Source organism: Drosophila busckii, chromosome 2R (genome assembly GCF_011750605.1).
Source record: "Drosophila busckii strain San Diego stock center, stock number 13000-0081.31 chromosome 2R, ASM1175060v1, whole genome shotgun sequence".
Classification (NCBI taxonomy): domain Eukaryota; kingdom Metazoa; phylum Arthropoda; class Insecta; order Diptera; family Drosophilidae; genus Drosophila; species Drosophila busckii.
In genome coordinates this window covers 5,877,699-5,898,065 of record NC_046605.1, presented here as the reverse complement: position 1 = coordinate 5,898,065, position 20,367 = coordinate 5,877,699, and the positions used below count along the sequence as shown (strand labels likewise).

The 20,367-nt window shown below is 38.3% G+C and overlaps 1 protein-coding gene across 1 annotated transcript; it reads left to right on the top strand.

Moving 5' to 3' along the window:
- Positions 1 to 8,922: 8,922 nt before the first annotated feature.
- Positions 8,923 to 9,496, top strand: LOC108595944. The gene is made up of 2 exons (XM_017981230.1): positions 8,923 to 9,203; positions 9,261 to 9,496. Exons 1-2 carry the CDS (start codon positions 8,978 to 8,980, stop codon positions 9,410 to 9,412), a joined length of 378 nt encoding a protein of 125 aa, XP_017836719.1. The 5' UTR covers positions 8,923 to 8,977; the 3' UTR covers positions 9,413 to 9,496.
- The last annotated feature ends 10,871 nt before the right edge of the window (positions 9,497 to 20,367 follow it).

Below are 20,367 nucleotides of genomic sequence, written 5' to 3'. Positions count from 1 at the left end.
CGATGTTTTGTTTTCGGACCAAGTCATTGGAAACTCATTTGCATACACATTGCCAGTATTAACTGGCAAGGGGTAGGCAAGCGTCGCATAAGGGTTTGCGAACTATGCATGTGTGTTAGTGTATGTCTGTCTGTGTGACTGGTGGGTGTGGCGTGCTGGGCGTGCTTTGGTCATGTGCCGCCTTTTATGCAGTCAAATTTTATGCCTTTGAAGCGTTAGAAGAATTTGCATTAATCGCAGCAATTATTGTGCTTCATTGAGTGAAAATGAAATAAAAAGCGTTAGCCTAGCCCCAGCCATAATTATAGCGTCTGCGCTCGTTTTTATCTCTTCCTGCCATCAGCTCATAACGCAACACGTACCCAATTCGCGTATAATACGCGTGGCATGGGAAGCTGCAGTCCCAAATATAGAAAAATTCCACTTTAATTTTAGGACTAAAAGCAACTGGAATTTGAAATGCAAATTTTGCATTCATTTAAAATAATGTCAACAAATAATTCTTTTTGACATTGTGCTTAAAAGGCTTAAGCCAAGGCCTTAAATCTTGCTCAGCTTAATTGAGAATGGCAGCTGTGTTTGCATGCCCAGCTAATTATTAAAAAATTCTTGTTTAAGTTAGCAATATACACACGCATAAAGTACTCAGCAAGGTCTGTCAACGCTGTAACTGAGATATGGCTCAAAACTTTCTAGACAAAAGAAAATATGAGTGCCGCATGCAAACACTCTATAAAAAAAAGAAAAAGAATGCTGGCTGGCTGGCTGGTCCAACACCAATAGATACGTTAAAAGTTGCTGCAGTTGGGAGACGAATGCCACGTTCTTGAGTGGCACTGACAGAGGAACTTTTTTGCTGCAACAGAGTCAGTCCGACAGTCAGTTTTCAATGTGTGGCTGGGCTGCTGCTGTTTGAGTTGCACTTCCGGTGGCAGCGGCTTCAGTGCGTATACGTGTTATGTTTGTTTGTGTGTGTTTGCCAATACAAGCAGCAGACAGTTTGTCTCGTAACTTATGCTAAATGTGTAAATACGTATGCTGACAAACTTCTTTGTTTGCTCCATCGACAGACGTCTGCCACATGCCGCTTTCAACACTTGCCCCATCCTGCAAGCCAACAAAGTTGCAAAGTCAATGGCACAACGTGGACAAATGTACACAACCGAAATCCATGTTTGCATATTCATAAACACACGCAAATATAAATCCTTGTCGGTATATCTATTCCAACAACTAAATCTAATAAATGCAACGAACTATTTCTTTCTATTGTCGTCATGATTTGTGCATCTTGCAACTTGCCGCTGAGTTGTGGGCGATGGCAGCAGCGTCAACAGTTTGCAGCCACAAAACAAAATTTTTTTGCAAGCAACAGCCACCAGGCAATGGCAATATATTTTGTTTTATTTGCAGCACAGTGTGTGCAAAAAGTTAACGCACAAATCTAAAACATTCCATAACTTTAATAACTATTTCAGCAAAGCATGCAAATAATTGTTTTAACAAATATGCTGAACATTTTGCTGAACTTTTATTTATAAATGTATAACATATGTATATAAAATATTGCACTATTACTAAATATATAAAATATTTATCAAATTAGTAAGGTAAGTTTATTCAGTTAGTTAAGAAAAAATATTTGTTATCTCAAGATAACGCTATCAGATACTTTACTTATTTTTAATAGCAACTTTATCAGTGCATTTCATTTATCAGTTGCGTATAGTAAATGCAAATTTCCATTTGCTAGTGAATTTGCCCCAAAATTCGCATAAAATTTTAGCATACGTTTGCTTTTTGTTTAATTTCACACTGCATATTTATCAACTGCCTGCAATTTTGTAATATTTCTACTTTTTGTTGTCACTGTGCTCCACACACATTCCAACTGTAAATATGCTCGTCTGTCTATGTATTTGCATTCTCTCACAGCTTTGACAGTTTTATGTGCGGCTGCTGCTGTTGCTGTTGTTGTGGTTGCTGCTGTTGTTGTTGTTGGTGTTGCTGGTGTGTTTGCCTGCGGCTGTGTTGCTGGGGATTAGCAGCCTTAGCTCTCAGCATCTTTAACTCCCCATAGCCGTTGACGTGAGCGCAGAGTTGTGGAGCTGGCCTGGCTGTCTGCTTCAACTGCCCACACGCAGACGTTAACTCTTCCACACTCCCCCGCTCTGCATCTCTTGTGGGGGGGTCTGTGGTCACTTGAGTTGCATTTTTTGACATTTCTCTGCAGTGCGTATGACGGGCAAATGATGGCAAATACTTATTTTTTCTGTGCTGAGTTTTCAATTCATCTTTGTCAGCTGTGGTGCGCACATAAAACTTAATTCTGTCATCATTAGCATGTTGGCTAACAAGTTTTGCATGTTTTTGTGGCTCGAATAAAAGCCACTGACACATGCAAAAGTCAGCTTTAGAATCTGCAAATGTGGTCAAATTGCAGTAAAACAAAATAATTGCAGTCAAGAGTTTGCACACAAATCGACATTAATTGAATTTACCTAACACAAACACACACACAAGCAAACACAGAGAAAGACAAACAATTTGGGCGCCTGACTGGCCAAGTCAAGTTTACTCAAGTCTGTTTTTTTTTATTCATTTCTTTTGCGTCTTAGTTGTAACTACTTAAGCATCCAATCCCACATTACTAGATGACGTCTGCGATTGTAGTTTTTGCAAAGTTTCTTGTTGTTGTTGTTGCTGCCGTCGCGCTTTAAAGCAAAGTTCAAAAGCATCATAAACAATCTGTGGGGCTGAAACATATCGCGCAGACAATTTGTCTGCCATAAGACTAAACTGGGTCAGACTTAACGGCGACGACGGCGACGCGACGATTGCCAAGATGCTGCTGTCATCATCATCTACGTGGTGGTCGTAATGTCTGATTCGCAATTCCCACTCCCAAAATCCGAGTCAGAATTTCGTCTTAATCGACTGCTCCGATTGCTGAGGTAACAGTTTGTCTGGCATGTGGGTCAAAAGTCAGGCGACAGCCGAAAACAATTTGTCACAAACAGTTTTATGCGAAAAAACTAAAGTTAATAGCTTTTGTCGGCAGCTCCCCTTTGCATCCTGTGCTCGCTAATGAGCAGCGCTAAATTTAGCTGCAGCAAGTGCGGCAACAACTTTATTTTTTTTTTGTGCTTTTGGTGGCAACTTCAAACTTCAAAGTGCCGACGCAGCGTGGCAAGTCTTTTGCAGTTTGATAGATTTAAAGGATCTGCTGTCTGACAGCTACGAATTAAGAGCAGTCAACCAGCGCAGCTTCAAAAGCGTCCAAAAGTGCAGCTGATCGAATTACATTAAAGCGTGCAACATCTTCAACTTTAAACATGAAAATAAAATGTGCAATTTTCTAAACGTACAATGTTTTCACTCAAGCGCCGCATAAATAATACACTTTAGCGCATAATTAATAAACAATTTGAACAGCAAGTCGATTTCCTCATTACTATGCATGACAAACAGACAGCGCTTGTGCCGCGAAATGTGGCACAAACTCATCCACTTTCCAAGCAAACTAGTTAGTGACGCACAGCTTCAGTCTCAACATTTAGACAAACTATGCGCTAAAGTCCAACATCTCTCTTTGCAGTTAGTGAATGGCTTGTGCTTGCCACCTGCAGCTACCACTGAAACTAAAAGTTTGTCTTGGCTACAAATAAAAAAACAACAGCAATATTGATATGGCCACTGCTTTGATTGCTGCTGCGCCTGTCGCGGTTGCAGTCACTTAAAAGTCTGCGGCCAACTAACTGGGCAATCTACTTTTACTACGAACAATGCAACTTGGCTTAGGCATAAGGTAAAAGTGAACTCGGCAGCAACTTGCAGCTTGCCTCCATATAATTCACTCCGATTTTTATCTACAGAAATTATTTTCAAATTTGTTACGCGATTTATCAGCAGCATGTGAGACTATTTCAATTGCATAGTACGTTAATTATTGGCCTAAATTATTGCTAGCCAAACTTACAGCGAAGTTTGTGGCTATAAAAATTCTTTAGAGAGCTTAAGCTTTGAACTAAGACAGCAAAGTAAAGTCAAAAGAGCTGCAAAAGTGTAAATTATAAATATATAATATAAAAAATATTAATTAATACAGTTTTTAAGGCAAGTATAAATTTCATTAACAACTAAGCTTAGACTATTGAAATAGATTTTGTTGCAGAGAAAAATCATTTCTGCATTTTATTTATAGCTTATTAAGCTGGCTATTTATATTTAAAATAAAAAAAACTTATTGAAGCAACTTTTTCTATATATAAAAGAAACTTTTTCGAAACGAATCTGTCTCTATTGATTGCTTACTGTAATAGTTTTTCGTCTTTGTACTTTTCAAAAGAAAAATGATTTTAGTCTAGCAACTGATTGACTTTAACTTCTTGCTTAAATGAAGTTAAGGAATTGGAAAAACTAAACTTTCTGCTTCTAGACAGTCGCGTGTCAAGCACATTAATCATTTGTGGCAATTGCAGGCGATTGCGAGTGTTGCAAGTGGCAAGCGCGCAGACTAATTGCTGTCGGATGCCAGAGCTTGCAGCTGTCCCCTGGATGGCTTGAGAGCATGTCCTGTTGCATTACATGTTTGCAGCTGCAAGTAGCTTAATTTGCTGTAGCTGCTGCAGGGCAAGAAATCCTTGTAAATGTTTTACTTTAATTATTTAACAATGTTATTGCATGTTAAATGACAAATTCATTGCAGCCTTTCGCCTTGGCCTTTTATCATTCTACAGCACGACAGGGCAGCAGGCAGCAGCTGATAAAGTAGTTGGAAATGGAGCAGGTATTTCACACCTGCTGCGCCTGCGCTACAATTATTGCCAACAGAAAGTTATAATAAAATACAATAAACTGGTATGCAGGGCGCAAATTAATTAGGCTTTTAATATTTATGCGAGCTATGGACCTGTAACCAAACAGACAATAGGGGTTGCTTATGAATTTAGTAGCAGCAGTAGAGAAACTTTAAGTTATGCTCTGGGGCATTCAAATTAGTTAAAGTTTACTATATTGTCTTACTATAAAGTTGAATTTCTGTTTTAATGGCTTGCAGGATATTTTGTAGTCGCGCTTGGCTTTAAGCGTGCGGTTATGATTTGCATTTGGCGACGACAAGCATTAAAGCCATCAAGGACATAGGGGGCACAGGACCTGCTGCAAGGTTCGTGCGCGCGAGCAATTAATAAAGCCAAAAGGCTGACCGTAAATTTCCCAAGTTGACATAGCGAACGGTCGATTGACTGCGGCTCCTTGCCATTGGGTGCAGTATAATTATAAGCATGAACATATTATGAATTGTCAACGGCAAGCACAAAAAATTAAATGTCACCTGACATGTAAGCTGGCAAGCTGAATCAGCCGCACATAAATGAAGAGTTTAAGCTTTCAATTTTATGCAGCAACAGGCTAAAGTCAGCTACAGCTTTAGACTGAGACCGATCAGATTCATCGCACAATGCATATTTCATGAGTTCCATGCTCTCATTATTGTCGTCGCTCAGCGGTTAGACAAACATTGGCGCTGCCGCTGGCGTTCCAAGTGCGTCAGCAACAAAAAAATAACCCAATTCCTCAGGCTGTGAACACAAACGAGCAGATTTTCTATTACAGTTTTCATTTTTGCCACAACACGCAGTTTTTACTTGGCATACTTTACTGTTGAACAATGGAGCTTGCAACCCAAGAGTTGACAATTTTTTGGATTAGTTGCATTTCATTTATATGCGCCGAAGTCAATTTGTGTTATAAGAGCTAAATACAAATTTGAAATTGAATACAAGTAAGTGTTATTTAATAATTAAAGTCTTGGCATTCTGGTAAGCAAACGTCTAATTGAAATGAATACAGTTATAATTAATTCTGCCTGCTAAATAAATAAAAGCTAACAATCCACTCAATAAATCTGGACTGCTGTAATCTAATAAAGCTGTTGATGATACTGTCCAGGTTTTGGACGTACTAAGACCATAAAAGTCTTGATTGTTTTTTGCCCGTGGCTCCAAGCTGGAGCAAATTACTTTTCTAAGCTCTACTGCTCCACGAACATTTGTTTCCTGCTCAGCCCATGTGTTAACTTATTGCTTTTAAAATTTTATAAATTGATATATATTACAGCGTATATTGTTGTAAACTTATTTTAGCAACGTCATTGATATGTTTGCATGATGAGCAATTTGCCTTTTACTTCCCCCAGGCTATAATGCTTGCTCTTTATAAGCCAAAAAGCTTTTTGATTGGCATATTGATGTCAGCAGCAAGGATTATTACATATTATTTTCGCTCGATTGAGGTGTGCTTGAGTTTTTTTTTGCATTCTTGCAGTCAGCGTTAAGTTGTTGCAACTTTCACCCATTGTTAGCGTTGTTGCAATAACAAACAAGCAGCACTCAAAATTAGCGAACCATGCGCACTGTTAACAGATTTATGGCATGTTTTGTATATTGACTGACAATTTGTTGCAGGCGGGCAATCAAAGGCTAAAGGGTATCAATTACAAACAACAATTCGCCATAACAATCCATTGCTATATAGTTTGGGTTTGGGCTTAATAATGCTTATGAGTCTGGCAAAGCATGAAAGTAAAAGCTGTAAATCAATGCGTGTGCAGCTGCAACGAGCCGCACATCCGCATGCCCCTTTCCGACTTTAGCTACAGATACAGATACACAGCTACAGATACAGATACATGGCATACTTGGCAATGTGGCTCAGTTGGCTTTAGCATTAATGCCTAAGAGCTGCGACATAATTAAAATGCAACATAAATAAACACAAGCTGTTGATAAATTGGCTCAGCTGTGTGGCAAGTGGCAAGTGGGGCATACAGGGTGCGGGTGCGTTAATCCAATTAAATGCATAATTTGCCAGTGCATAAAAATTGCTGTTAATTAAAATTTTGCGTGCACTGCATATAAATTATTTGAAATTTTCAACTAATGCAAATTTTGTGAATGAAATTCTCTCGCTCTCTCGCATTCTCTGCTTCTCTCATTGAATTGTAGGCCAACGCACAGCGGCCAAAACTAAAATTGTATTTGGGACAATGTCCTGGCTACGAGCAACTGCAGTTTGCAGTTTGTTTTGGCTGCCTTGTTGTTTATTTGTTTTGCTGTTTGTTTGCATGTTTACTTGTTTGCCTGCTTGTTGTTTAGGTTGTTCAACTTTTGTCTCGCCGTCTTCTTGCCACAGTGACAACTGCCTACAATAGTCCACCGAACCGCCTTTTATGCTCATCTGTATGGCAGCAGCCATTTTAAAGTCCGCTCTGCCTCTTCTGCTGCAGCTGCGTACAAATCAAAGCCAAAACAACTCCAGAGGCGCCACGTGCCGCACACGATGATAACATAAAAATCCTTGCAAATAAACTGCAATGTAATGTGCCCCATTTCCGTATGGACTCTCTAAGCTTCTGCACTGCAAGAAAGTTAGGAAGAGTTTGAAAACGATCCATTTAAAAAATAAATCACATATAATCGGAAAATAATGAAAAACAAACTATTGCTGTTCATTTGTAGTTAAATCTACTTAATAACTTATTATTTGTTATGCTAACATTTGTATATATTAAAGCTAATATATTTTATTATTATTTTAGAATTCGTTAAAAACTGTTTGTTAATTTTATATATTTTATAATCTAATCTTAAGTCTCGATATTGTTTAGCTGAGTTACAGCTTATAAAAATTCAAATTCTACATCAGTTTTGAAATGGAATTGAATTGATTAAAAGTTTCCTATTCAGTGCTGGCTTGTATATGCGTCCTGTGAGTCTATTCCTCTATTTTTTTCAGTGCAGAAAAGCACTCATAAAGCACGCAGCAGTGTGGCAGTTCCCCGGGGGAGCTATTTCGGACAGCAGTTAGGCGCATAACATGAGCCATCATTTACTCGTAGGTAGTATGTGTGTGGGTATTGGGCTAATGGGTGAGGCTTGGGGGTGGGTTTCGGGTTGGGCTTTGGGATATTTTCAAATTTTAACTTGTGCAATTTGCATGAGCCGCAAGTAAAAGTAAAAACGATACTTTTGGCTCACAACAACTTTGGCAATAAAGCAGCTGGCAGAGCAACAAACACATGCGACAAAGCAACTAAAGCAACAATACGAACAATGGCTATAATAAGCACGCGTCCTTAGTCCTTTGTGTGCTGCCAGGACTCACATACATACAAGTTGTTGCTGTTGCTGCTGTCTGGCCTCTTGTCTAAGCTGATAGTAAAGGCAAACACGTGCCCTCAGCCACCCACAGCAGCGACTTCAATTGGAGTGGAGTGGGGCAGCGGGGGAGCTGGCCACTGCGAAAGTGTTTGCATGTGTTAATGATGGATTGTTTACAAGTATTGTAGTACTTTTGTTAACGGTTTCTAATAGCCGCCAAGTGGCAGCTGCCCCCACAGAGTCGTGAAGTCGGGACAGCGACGCTTGCAGGGCTTCGCATGCCACCCTCTGTGGCAAAATTTATTTGCATAAAGCAACAACAGCCAGCGTTTCGATTCAGTTACTCCTGCCATACATACATACCTTCGTCTAAATGGCGACGTTGTTTTGGATACGGCGGTTATCCTTTTTTTGGGCACGTGATTGCATAGCGACAATTAATTTCGTACAGCTCATTAAGCAACATTTTGAACAAAGGACAGCAACTGCGACATATTTTGGCTTTATGCGTCCCAAACAAATTGAAGTTAATGGTTAGGGTTCACTGGCTTAACAAAAGTTAATGGCAACCCTAGCCCCAAGCTTTGTTATAGACGCCAACTAATGTGCAGCCGCGACAAAGGCGACCCTAAACTTGGCTATAACTGCGCATTGAACTCAAGTTGAACCCTAAGATAAGACAAGGTAGCATCTGATAAGCAAAAGCACCTTGGGCCTAACTTAAGTGTATTGCCCAACACTGTTAGGCAACACTGTTTGCTTGACAGCTGGCAATTCAGCACGCACTATTAAATTTTAATCAACTGCAACTTACAATGGAGCAGGAGGAATTGGTTGAAATGGAAATTGACAAGGCAGACAATGCCTCCAGCTCATCGAACGACGACAGCGATGAGTATATGGACGTGGAGGAAGAAAGCCCACGTGGGCGCAAGAGCGTAACCTCTATTATAGCCGAAATGGCATTAAAAACTGAGCAGGAAGCTGTCAACAGCTACAGCAAAATCAGCAACACTGCCGAGGATAAGCTCAAGCGTCAAGGTAAGTTCCAATTAATCCCAATAAACTAAGCATTGTCTATTAAAACTGCCGCAACAGAGTTGAGTCGCCTAACGCCAGCGGCTAGGGTGGCCTATGCGCGCGATCTGGAGACCGCACTCTATGAGCTGAGCCAGCGTGAGGCACGAGAATTGTCGCGCAGCAAGCACCTGCGCATCTTTGGCACCAGTCGACGTCGCTATAGCAAATAGCCGAGGGGGAAACTCAACTCGCAACTGACATGTAAATCTGCTTAGCGTAGCCGCCCATCTTCGATATCAAATAAATGGTCAATGAAAACGTACATAACTTGCAACATGTCTAAAGTAGCTGTTGCCACCGCCCCGACATACAAGCAAATCCGCTTACGGAGCTTAATTTCCTGACTGGCAAAAGCATGACAGTCTATCTATTTGGTCAACTTCCGCCTACGAGGCGTATGTGTGCTATTTGTTAAAGGGAGAGGTCAGCGCACTGAGAGAAATAAGCAGCGAGTATAAACGAATTTAAGCTTGAAATTGAGTAACTTGAGGTATGCATAATCTATTGTTGGCAATCTATTGCAAAATAATCAAACCAATTCATTCTTTTCTAGACGCTGTACAACTAACTACAGAGGTCTATTGAATAGGCTTACTTAGAGTCTTCTATTTTGCTTTGCCGACCAGCGTCATTGCATGTCACTTATGCCCAACTGCTGTAGAGTTTGTGCCTGGTTTACTGCCTTAAGCTCTCAGGGAGACGCATTACTCGTTTCGTTGGTTTTAGCCCAAGAGCTTGGGTTGGGGGCTATCGCTTTATCTACTGCCTATTTGCCATTAGTAGCTACCATGCAACGCAAATAGTAGTCGCATTTTTATTACTTGGATTTTGTGCTAATTTTTTCCATTTCCTGCAGAAAAAAACAAATCAAAAAAAGGCAAAATCTCTGCCAGCGTCGCTGGGGAGTTGAAACTGTAGCTGGGCAATGCAAAAGTGTTGTTAAGTTGATTAAATTTTACGCAATTTGATTCGATTTTCAATCATGTGTAACCGCAGCTTTTGCAGCTGCATAAACTCCATTATGCTAAATAAACTCTACGCCCCGCTCGTTCAAAAGGTATCATTTATCAGTGGTGCTGTGCTGCCCCCCAATAAGACTTTTTCGGTGGTTGTCTAACCCCTTGCAGTCAGTCGCATGCCCCAAAAGGCGCTGCTTACGTTTCCATTTCCATTGCCTGTTGTCACTTGGTGGTTGCGGGTGCAAATGGTTGTCAGCTTCAAAAGGATTTCTCATCATCAGTTTCTGGTGATTTGGGGTTTGTCAAAACATAGCATTAACCTCCAATACCTCTCAGCCGACATTTGAATGCAACATGTGTCCAGGATTTGCTTTGTTAATTTCCCTGACACGCCAGGCCAACCCTCAAAAGCGAAGCCAAGTTACCCTCAGTCGCGTCTAGCTTAAGGGTAAGTTTGCCTAATAGAATATGCTCATTATGGCATTTGGCATGGCCCTGCTGAGTAGATTTCAATGTACATAACTCTAAACTAAATCATAATAAATGTATTCATAACTAAACATTACATGGCTGCAATCTCGAATATTCAAAATAAATGCGTGAAAGGATTTAATTTACTTGAGTGCCGCCGCCGCCGCCGCCGCCGCCCCCAGCCCCCAGTGTCGCCACCGCAGAGGAAGTGCGCAGTTTTGCAGCTTGAATGAACATTGAACATCGTGTTGTTCTCATCATGCCGCCGTCGCCGCCGCCGCTAACAACAAAGTGTGAGACTTGCAGCAACTGCGGCTTCAATTTACGGCTACTTTCTCTCACGTTACCACATTTGCATCCAACAATTGCAGCTAACAAGTGTTGGCCTGGCCGCCAAGCTGATTGACGCTGCTATAGAGATACCCATAAAAAGAGTTATAGCTGCTAGGGGCACACAAATTGGCCAACTAGAGCTGTTAGCTGTTGTGGGCAGCAGCACAAAATTTAGCGCGAATGCGTCACAGTTGGGGCCGCTACAAAATGCAAAACAAGTAGAGCAAGTCTTAATTGTTAATTGTTTCTTTATAACTCCACAGCTAGCCAACATTCCAGCGCAGATGTGCAGGGTATAGCAGCTAATTGTCTTTGGGGTGCCATCATTTGTGCCAAGACACTGACAAAGTTCAGCTTCGTGCCTGTGGCCTCTGCTCCCAGCGAAATGCCTGCGATAACATGCTATAGACCTCTATTAAAGTATGTACATCTAATGTATGTTTAAAGTCTGGGAGAGTTTGCTTTTGGCAGCAGCTTGGCTTGCACACATCAGCATTTAATTGCCAGCCAACAACAACTACAACTAATTATGTTTAATATGCACTGGCGCACATTGTATGTTAATTTATTTATGTATAATTCATGTAAATTTTTGACATAACCAGCCATACAAAAGCTAATTGCTATGGCGCTGCAGCATAAATTTCAGCTGCTGCGGCCAATGACTTTAACTGTATTTCTGCCAGGTTTGGTTGGCTAGCCTTTAAGCTTTTGTCTGGGCCAGCGCAGACACAAAGGCCAGGAGACAACTGTCTGCTCAGCTGAAGTTGCTCGAACTCGCAAAAATCCAGAGCAGCAACAAAGCGCCCAAAATGCTTGGCAAGCTTTCAACTGTTTATCATATGTTTAGTCTCTCTGCTTATTGTTCACAAAGGGTAATGGTTGGGTGTTAGCCTTAATGCACTTGTTGTTGTTTATGCTTTCACCTGCCTGTTAGACAGTCATTTGACATTCTGTTGCTCCGACTGCTGCTGCTGCTGCTGCTGTCTATTCAGATATTCCATTTTAAGTTCGCCTCAGCATAAACGACTCACTTGGGCGCAATTAGAGACGCCCACTTTGGCATTGCCCATACGCAGCGTTGGCCGTCGGCATGCCAGAGCTCTCGCAATACTCAAGTACTCAAGTATTTTGTGCAGCAGCAGGTTAAAAAACTCATTAGATCCTTTCGCTGGGGTGTGCGGCTGTGCGCCTTTTGGTTGGCAGGAAATTAAACGAAATCTTATTAGACGCTCTATTTGCTCAGCAGTTTCCACACTTAATTTATGTGACACGCATTTCATTTACATTTTTCTTTCTCTTTCCGAAATAGTCGCGCGCCCACATTGCTGCGTATTCTAATTATGATATATAGTGTAGACGTATGGGGTGTTGCCGCTGCTGCAGGTGCATTCCATCACTTGGCCAAGTGTCAACTAAAAGAGAGAAAATACTTTGGGGGCTTGGGCGAGTTTATCTTTTAACACATTGCTGATCAAAAAGACGCAAAAACACTTTGATTTTGCCACACATTTTACTTGAACTTCCGTATTGCAGCACTTGCCACGGTTTCCTGCCACACGTTCGCTCGCTCGCTCGCTCTCTTGTGCTGGCGACAAAGATTTGGTTTTTGGCAAACAAATGGAAGAGTATGCCGCGCAAATGAAATTTCAGCAACGCCAACAATTTGGTAAATGTTAACTTTGCTAATTTGCATAAACCGCAACAACCGACATGGCTGAAAGTTAAACGGATCGACCCATTACAACCCCCCACAAAAAAGGAGAAAAACCGCCAGAGTATAAAAAATAGATGCAACTTTCAAATATGTAAAGGGCACAAAGGGTGGAAAGCCAAGGGCACGACTTGGAAAATACCCAACAAATTATTTACAAATTGCACACAGTAATAAATCAATTTTAGTTTATGCATATATAATTTACTATAAAATATATTTTTTTAATATTTTAAAACTTAAGCTACCCGCTTGAGAACTTTGGCAGTGGCAGTTAAATTGAAACCACGACCAACTGACTGAGTGCCTTGCTGGCTGCCAGTCAAGTCCGTTTGGCCTGTTCGTCTGCCCGCCTATGTGTATCCATATCCTTTGGCGTCGCAGGCTACGCGACTCACTTTCGGTTTCACAGCAGGAGTAGAGAGTCCTGCCTGTGTGCCGGCTGGCGCGTCCGTTTGTAATCCCCAACAAACGCCGTCAGACACGTGCGCCACGTAGCAATTTGTGTGTCTATGTCTGTGTGTGAGTGCAGACAAACGACCGCGTGGACTTTTACATAGAGAGACTCTCAAGCAAGGAGCGAACGGCGGCCACAAATTGTAATGCAATGTTGGCACTCCCTCGTATCCTTTGTGGCGCTACTGCTGTTGCGTTTCCTGCGCCGGAAGTCTATGCGATAATGATGGATTGTTTACAACAATGCAAAGGTCTTGCAGCTAGCGGCCAGAAAAAACAGAACTTGGTCCTGCGCCATAAGCTACTGAGCAACAACTCCCTTGCTTTGTATGAATTTTGAATAAGTTTTCGGCTAAATGATTTGATTATGCGCCAGTGAAAGGGAAGCAACTTGCAACAGCAGCTGGGGCATGAATAGTAAATACCACGACTTGTTGACTAATACGTATTTAAGTGGCAAGGACCAATGGCCTTAATGCTTATTGAGTACATCTGGCGCGTCATTTAAACTTGAAATATTCCAAGTGCTTATTCCAAAATGAATGTTTGCTCTTTGTTGTTAAATATGAAATAAAAGAAAATAACAAAATTCTGTATTAATTATGTAAAAAAGGTGTGCTAAATATGTTATATATTAATTATTCAATATATGAAAATAAAGCTGTAAATAAAAATTATTATTATTAATATTATTGTGCTTACCTGTATGCCATGTATTTCTGTTATTGTGCCAGCTCTAATATAATATAATATAAGAATAATAATAAGAATAATTATAAAATAATATTTCAACATTATATTTACATAATCGTATCTATATACATCTCCAAAAAACTTAATTTTATTAAATATTAATTTTTCGCTTCACTCCGCTTGCACTTGTTTGTTTACAAACAATGCTAACGACATCAACAAACATGATGTTAATTATTCTCTAAATATGTTGCACATATATATACATGTGTCTATTATATACATACATATATAACAAGATAACAAGATTGTTAATAATAATGAGAACAAGTTAGTCTAATCGAAAGAAAGTCATATCATATATAATTAATAATGAAGAATCTAACAACATACACATTTAAATAAGCGCTAAATAACTCTTATAAGCTCTAGCTCTTATAAATTTCAAGCAGTCTCTTATAAATTTCGATTGCACGAAATTTGCGTGCCGATTATAAGAGTTTTCATATATTCTCAGAGTTGCCAGAGTGGAAAGACTGGAAAGTTAAGTGCTGCCAGATTTTTAAAATAATGGTCTGGCAGAGCAACACAATTCAGTATCAACAAAGTTGTTGAGCGCGTCGGACGTGTGTGACTTCTCGCGGTGAACATAACGCGGCGACGATTTTTTAAACGAAAACCGAATTACAAGCGTACTTGTAATAAATATGTAGCAATGCATATTGCAAGCGATTAAAGATAATTATTATTTTCTTATCAGAATCCAGTTGAAGTGGACATGTCGCTGCTTGCTCGCGTTGTGTGAAAAACTTAACTTAAACTCTTAAGAAAAGTGAGTGTGTGTGCAAAGTGCAGAATAATGCAATTTAACTAAGTTATGAAATGAAAGCAAATTGTCTGCAAAAGTGAAGTGAGCAAGATATTTAAAATTTTATGCGCCTATTTATTTACGCTAAAGAAAACTGCAGTTTTTATATTTGCTTTTGTTGTTTGCTGCGTCGCGCATTGTGTTGACAGCTGCAGCCCCAAATAAAAAAAAACCAAACTATTGTCTTAGACGCTGCTGCGAACGTTGCACAAAAGCCAAAAGCAAATAAACAAACAGGAAAAAGAGAGAGAGAGAGAGAGAGAGAGAGACACACACACCTGCTGCCGTCTGTTGTTTTTAATTTGCCGGTTTCGCGGTTTAACAGCAACATAAAAGGTGCTAAATTGCGCCAAAATTAGCGCAGCAAAATAAAAAAAATAAATATAACAAATTTGTTGTTCATACGCAACGCTTAAGCAAGTAAGTAAATTTAGTGCAAGTTCAATGACTGGCTAAAGTTAATGAATGGGTTGCCTCACCTGATAAGACTCTCCGCTCTAGGCGGGCGACAAAAGACTCAATTTACATATAATTATCTGCTCACCTTTGACTGTCAATATGTTAATTTGACAACATTATCAGCTCAACCAGCAGCAGCAGCAGCTGCTGCCACTGCCGCTGCACAAACAAAAACACACAATGTCACCATATTTGTATATAGTATATTTTTATACACATTATTAACGAATTCAAATAGTGTTTGTTGGGTGGGGGGCTTGGGACTGGAGCCGAATGTGTCGCAGTTACCAAATGAACTTGTCAATTGCCCAATGAGTGTTGTGGCATATACCCTGTAGTTATTAATAAAAGAGTTAATTGCATTTATAGCGGTAACTTGATAGCGAGAAATATATAAAATTTAAATATTTGGTAATCAAATGATGTTAACAAATTTAAAGCTCGGCTTTTAACGCTCTCTTTTAAAATTTAAATGCTCTTCAACTAAATCCAGAAATCCCTTATACTTAATTTTAAAAAAATAATAATCTATAAATAATTAAAGAAAATTTTTCATTTCATAATTTACAATTATGTAACAAATGTAAAGCTCTGCATTTTTATTTTAACTTATTATTGTTAAATGTTATGTATTGAATAATTTAGAAAGAATTTTCATACATTAAAGCATACATACAAGTAAATTAAATAATCGCCTATACCTATTTAAAAAAAGTTAATAATCTATAAACCATTAAAGCAGAAGTTTTATTTGTAATGCTATAAATGCAAAGCTCTGCATTGTTAATCTTAACTTATTATTATAGAATGTTATGGAAATTTTTAATTAAAAGCTTGCTAAAAGGATTTGAATAATTTAGAAAGAATTTTCATACGTTAAAACTCTTTAAGTAAATCAAAAAATAATAGCTATTAAAAAAAATTTATAATCTATAATACAAAATATAATGTGCGCTTATTCATTCATTGTCAACTAGCTATAATTTATAATTGTTTGTAATCTTGTATTAGTTTTAATTGCCTATAGGGTCACTTTAGCGTCGAGCATTGAATCGCTTAGTTGCTTTCATTATATTTCATTTTTTATTATTGGACGCCCTGCGGCGGCGTCGGCGGCGCCTGTGCTAAACCCCAAAACGAGCTCTCGAGTGCTTGTGGTTGTCAACGCTGGTGCTGGAGCTGGAGCTGTCGCTATCAGCAGCCAGCGCCTTGTCAGCGGACATCGACGTAGTCGCTTCCGATATCATTTGCTGATAGCGTCAGGCCAATGGCAACTAAAACCTTTGAACGTTATTTTTAGCATAATAAGTGACTATTAAAATAAAAGCAATTAGCGGGAGTTTAATTATTATTTTAGAGTTAGTTTAGTTTTGGCCAATTGCAATTGCATACAAATGCGCAAATTGCCAGCGCTTTGTTTATGTTTACAATATTGCCAGAGCTATTAATAAATTGTTTTTGGCTGGCTGGGTCGTTACGTACATATGTGTAATAATATTGCGCATACGCCACATGGCGCCGCGTTGATAACTCGCTTTAGCTAACTTTATTGCCATTGCGTATTGAATTTCATTCTGTCAATGCTTCAATTAATAACAGTGCAGTCAAAGCTTTCGCAACTTCCAACACACACACAGACAAACATCATGAGTAATGTTAATTGTAATGGGCTAACGGTTGCTTGCTGATAAGATTAAGTGCACCATTGAGGGTAAATTATTAATGAATTTCCTAAGCAAAACTCACTTTGCTATGTCGCTGAAAATTCATGAGAAATGTGAGCCAAATAAATTCTTTACATATGACGGCGCTGCCAAGAACTTTCTTTTGGGTCTGTGCCCATTGTCTTTGCCACTTACACTTTCTAGCCTTAAAGCATAATTATGCAATCGCTATAAACAAAACGACAGAGAACGCCAGCGACAGTAATTTCCAACATTTTGGCGTTTAATTATGCTTGCCACAACAATCATAATGTTTATGCCCCCCATATAAAGGTGGCGCGTTGGCAGCGGGCAGCTTTTCACGCACGTGCTGAAAAGCGAAGAGAAAATGCCGCATGCGACTTGCATACGAATGTCGAGAACAGAGAGCAGAGCTTAGACGAATTGTTAATTAACTACAATGGGTAAAATGAATGTCAAAGTGTATAAAAATGCAATTAAAAGAACTTAAGAATAAAAAGATTTATATTAAAAATTAAAATGTTGCTGACAAATTAATATTCTTAAGCCTTACCAAATACATATTTTAAATATTAACTAATAGCAACGAAATGTTTTGAATTGAATTTAAGAAAATAATACAACTATAAATAATAAATACTTAAATTTGAATAAATGTTTGCATAACAAAGGGCTTAAGTTTGATAAATTTAATAAAAGATTGATTAATTACTATTGATGGAAAGCACAAATCATGAGTGATTACTGTGTAATGTTTATAAATAACTTATAATAATTATTAGATTTAGCTACACATATATTTTAAATATTAAATTATGCCAAAACAAGCATTGAAAATTAAATTTAACGCCATTGTATTGTATTGTATTTCATTTTGTTAATACTACATTTAATTTAACGCTATTATTTGTAACCATTTGTTGTACTTTGCGCCTTGTTTAATGTCATATGCCGCACTAATGAGCCGTAGCGCGTTAGTGTATTGAGTATAAACAAAAGCAAAATAAATGGGCAATTGACAAAGCGCAAAACGCAGCTCAGTTGACCCCAGAGCCGGAAGCAAGGTGCGCCTATCGCATGTGCGTGTTGTGTTTAGCCCCAAAAATAGTAACAAAAGTTGGCATATTAATGTTGCTACACATGTATTTATGAAATTTGCATAATAAATAAAGACATTTGTAGACAAAAAATCAAATTAAAACAGCCTGAGAAAAGTTTCAAGCCCAATTAATGTTACCCAAAAACTAAAAGTTTCAAGCGTAACCCAAAAAGTTTTAAATCTGCACAGCCAAGTGAGATGCAGATAGAGAGAGTGAGATAGAGCTAGAGTGTGCGACAAGCGGCAAGGGAGCAACTGACAACTCAAATGTGTGGCAGGGACACTGAGCATTCTAATCAGGACACAACAGCAGTCAACAACAATAACAAACAAACAAACATCTCGTGTCGTGTTGCTGGCAAATAAATAAAGTCACAGCTCCTAGCTGCTGGTTCCACATATAGCGACTCGTAATGCCTATTGGCAGCTATTTGCATGGAAGCGAAAGCCTTGCCACAAAATGTTGAGGCTTGGGGCACAGCCACAGAGTCATAATCATAGCTCATAGCTGCTGCTGCTGCTCGTAAATTTTAAGCAGCCGCAGCCTTCAACTTGTGCCGCTTTTTTGGCAACTTTTTGTACGCCCGTCCGTCTGTCTGTCTGTCTGGCTGCCAGCAAAACTCATTTGCAGACACGCACTAATTTTTGTGGTTTCAAAGTCAAAGCGTCTGACGCGTGCTTTAGTTTGATTTTTCATTGTTTTTGTATGTCACACGTTTTGCATTTTATGCTAATTTTATAACAATTTTAAACAAATTTAGTGTTCAATTTAACGCACAATTTAATGCTAAACAATGCATATCCACACTTTGATTGTTTAGCCAAATAAACTAAAGACAAACAAGCGTGGGTGCGCGCTTAGGCCTTAAAGTTGTTTGGGGCCAACTGGTTTTTGGCCAAGCAGCAGCTACGAAATTCAAAAGAACATTTGTCGCCTGCAAGTTTCAAAAGCCGCTCAACTTGTTTGGCTTGTGTGTCTAACTGATTTAGTCATTGATATATGTTTTTGCTTTTTGTGCTGCGTCTATTGCCGTTTTGTTTATCATATTTGGCCAGCAGAACTTCCGTGTGTGTGTCTTTAGATCTCATTACATTGACACGCTCTTATATCTTTGATGCTGACATTTGTCAACAATTTCATTAGCACGCCTGTAATTAACTTTGTTGTCCCACATTAGACGCAAGCGTATTGGAAAAAGGTCTGCTAATTAGCTAAGCAGCTTAATGTCTCTTTAAAAGCTAAAAACACAAAAGTTTCTGCTTTGCTTTCCATGATGCAATAGCGTAAATATTTTATTTAATAGCTGCTTATATATATACGCATGTATTTGTTAATTGCTTTTAACTTGTTGGCTCCCCAACATTTTGTGGTGTCAGAACTTTGGCTAAATTCATATTTGTTGCCAACATTTAAGTGGAAACTGCTACGAAAATGCTATAAAAATTCAATTTAAAATAAACAGAATTTAGTGCAATGCTTAGTAAATAAATTTTTATATTTTATATGCAACATTAAAAACATTTAATTAATGTTTGTTTACATAATTTTATTTTCAAAATAAAACAAAAGCTAAAAGCACATTAGTTTTTATTAAAATTGCTGCTTAGGCACATTTTTTTAACAAATAAAAATTATTTAAATATTTTTATGATTTGTTTTAGCTGCCAAAATTCTATACAGGCTTGAAAATTGTTGCTTTAGCAGCTTTAAATACATTTTTTTAAACAAATAAAATTTTTTAAATATTTATTTGATTTGTTTTTGCTACCAAAATTCTATAATAATTAAACAAAAGCTGAGAACATAACTTTTAGTTAAAATAGCTGCTTATGCACATTTTTTTAAATAAATGAAAATTGTTTAAATATTTTTATGATTTGTTTTAGCTGCCAAAGTTCTATAAAGGCCTGAAAATTGTTGCTTTAGCAGCTTTTACATTTTTTTTTAACAAATAAAAATTGTTTAAATACTTTTTTGATTTGTTTTAGCGCTAAAAAATTCTTTAAATGCCATTTTTGAATCAAAATTATTGCTTTAGCAACTTTAAATAAATTTATTTAAACGAGCAATAATTAGCTTAAATATTTGTTTGATTTCTACATTATTTAAAATCTATAAAAATTAATTAATAACTGCAAGAAACTGAATATTTGTTATTAAAATTGTTACTTAGAATACATTTATTTAAGCAAAATGATATTTATAGTCTATTAATTGCTACTTTAGCAACAATAAGTTCAATTTAAACATCAAAACAACGCTCGAGTTTCATAATAAAATGCAGCCTGATCTTAACTGCCTGCCCCATCCTATAATCATATGTTATTTGAGCTCGTTGCTGGAGCTTATAAAAGCATCGCTACTAGAGCGTAATTATTATATAATCA

Bases quoted from the DNA above. Each gene is read 5' to 3' on its own strand.
- LOC108595944 (XM_017981230.1), top strand. From the start codon at position 8,978: ATGGAGCAGGAGGAATTGGTTGAAATGGAAATTGACAAGGCAGACAAT. The intron at 9,204-9,260 runs GTAAGTTCCAAT...CTGCCGCAACAG, and splicing joins GGATAAGCTCAAGCGTCAAG to AGTTGAGTCGCCTAACGCCA.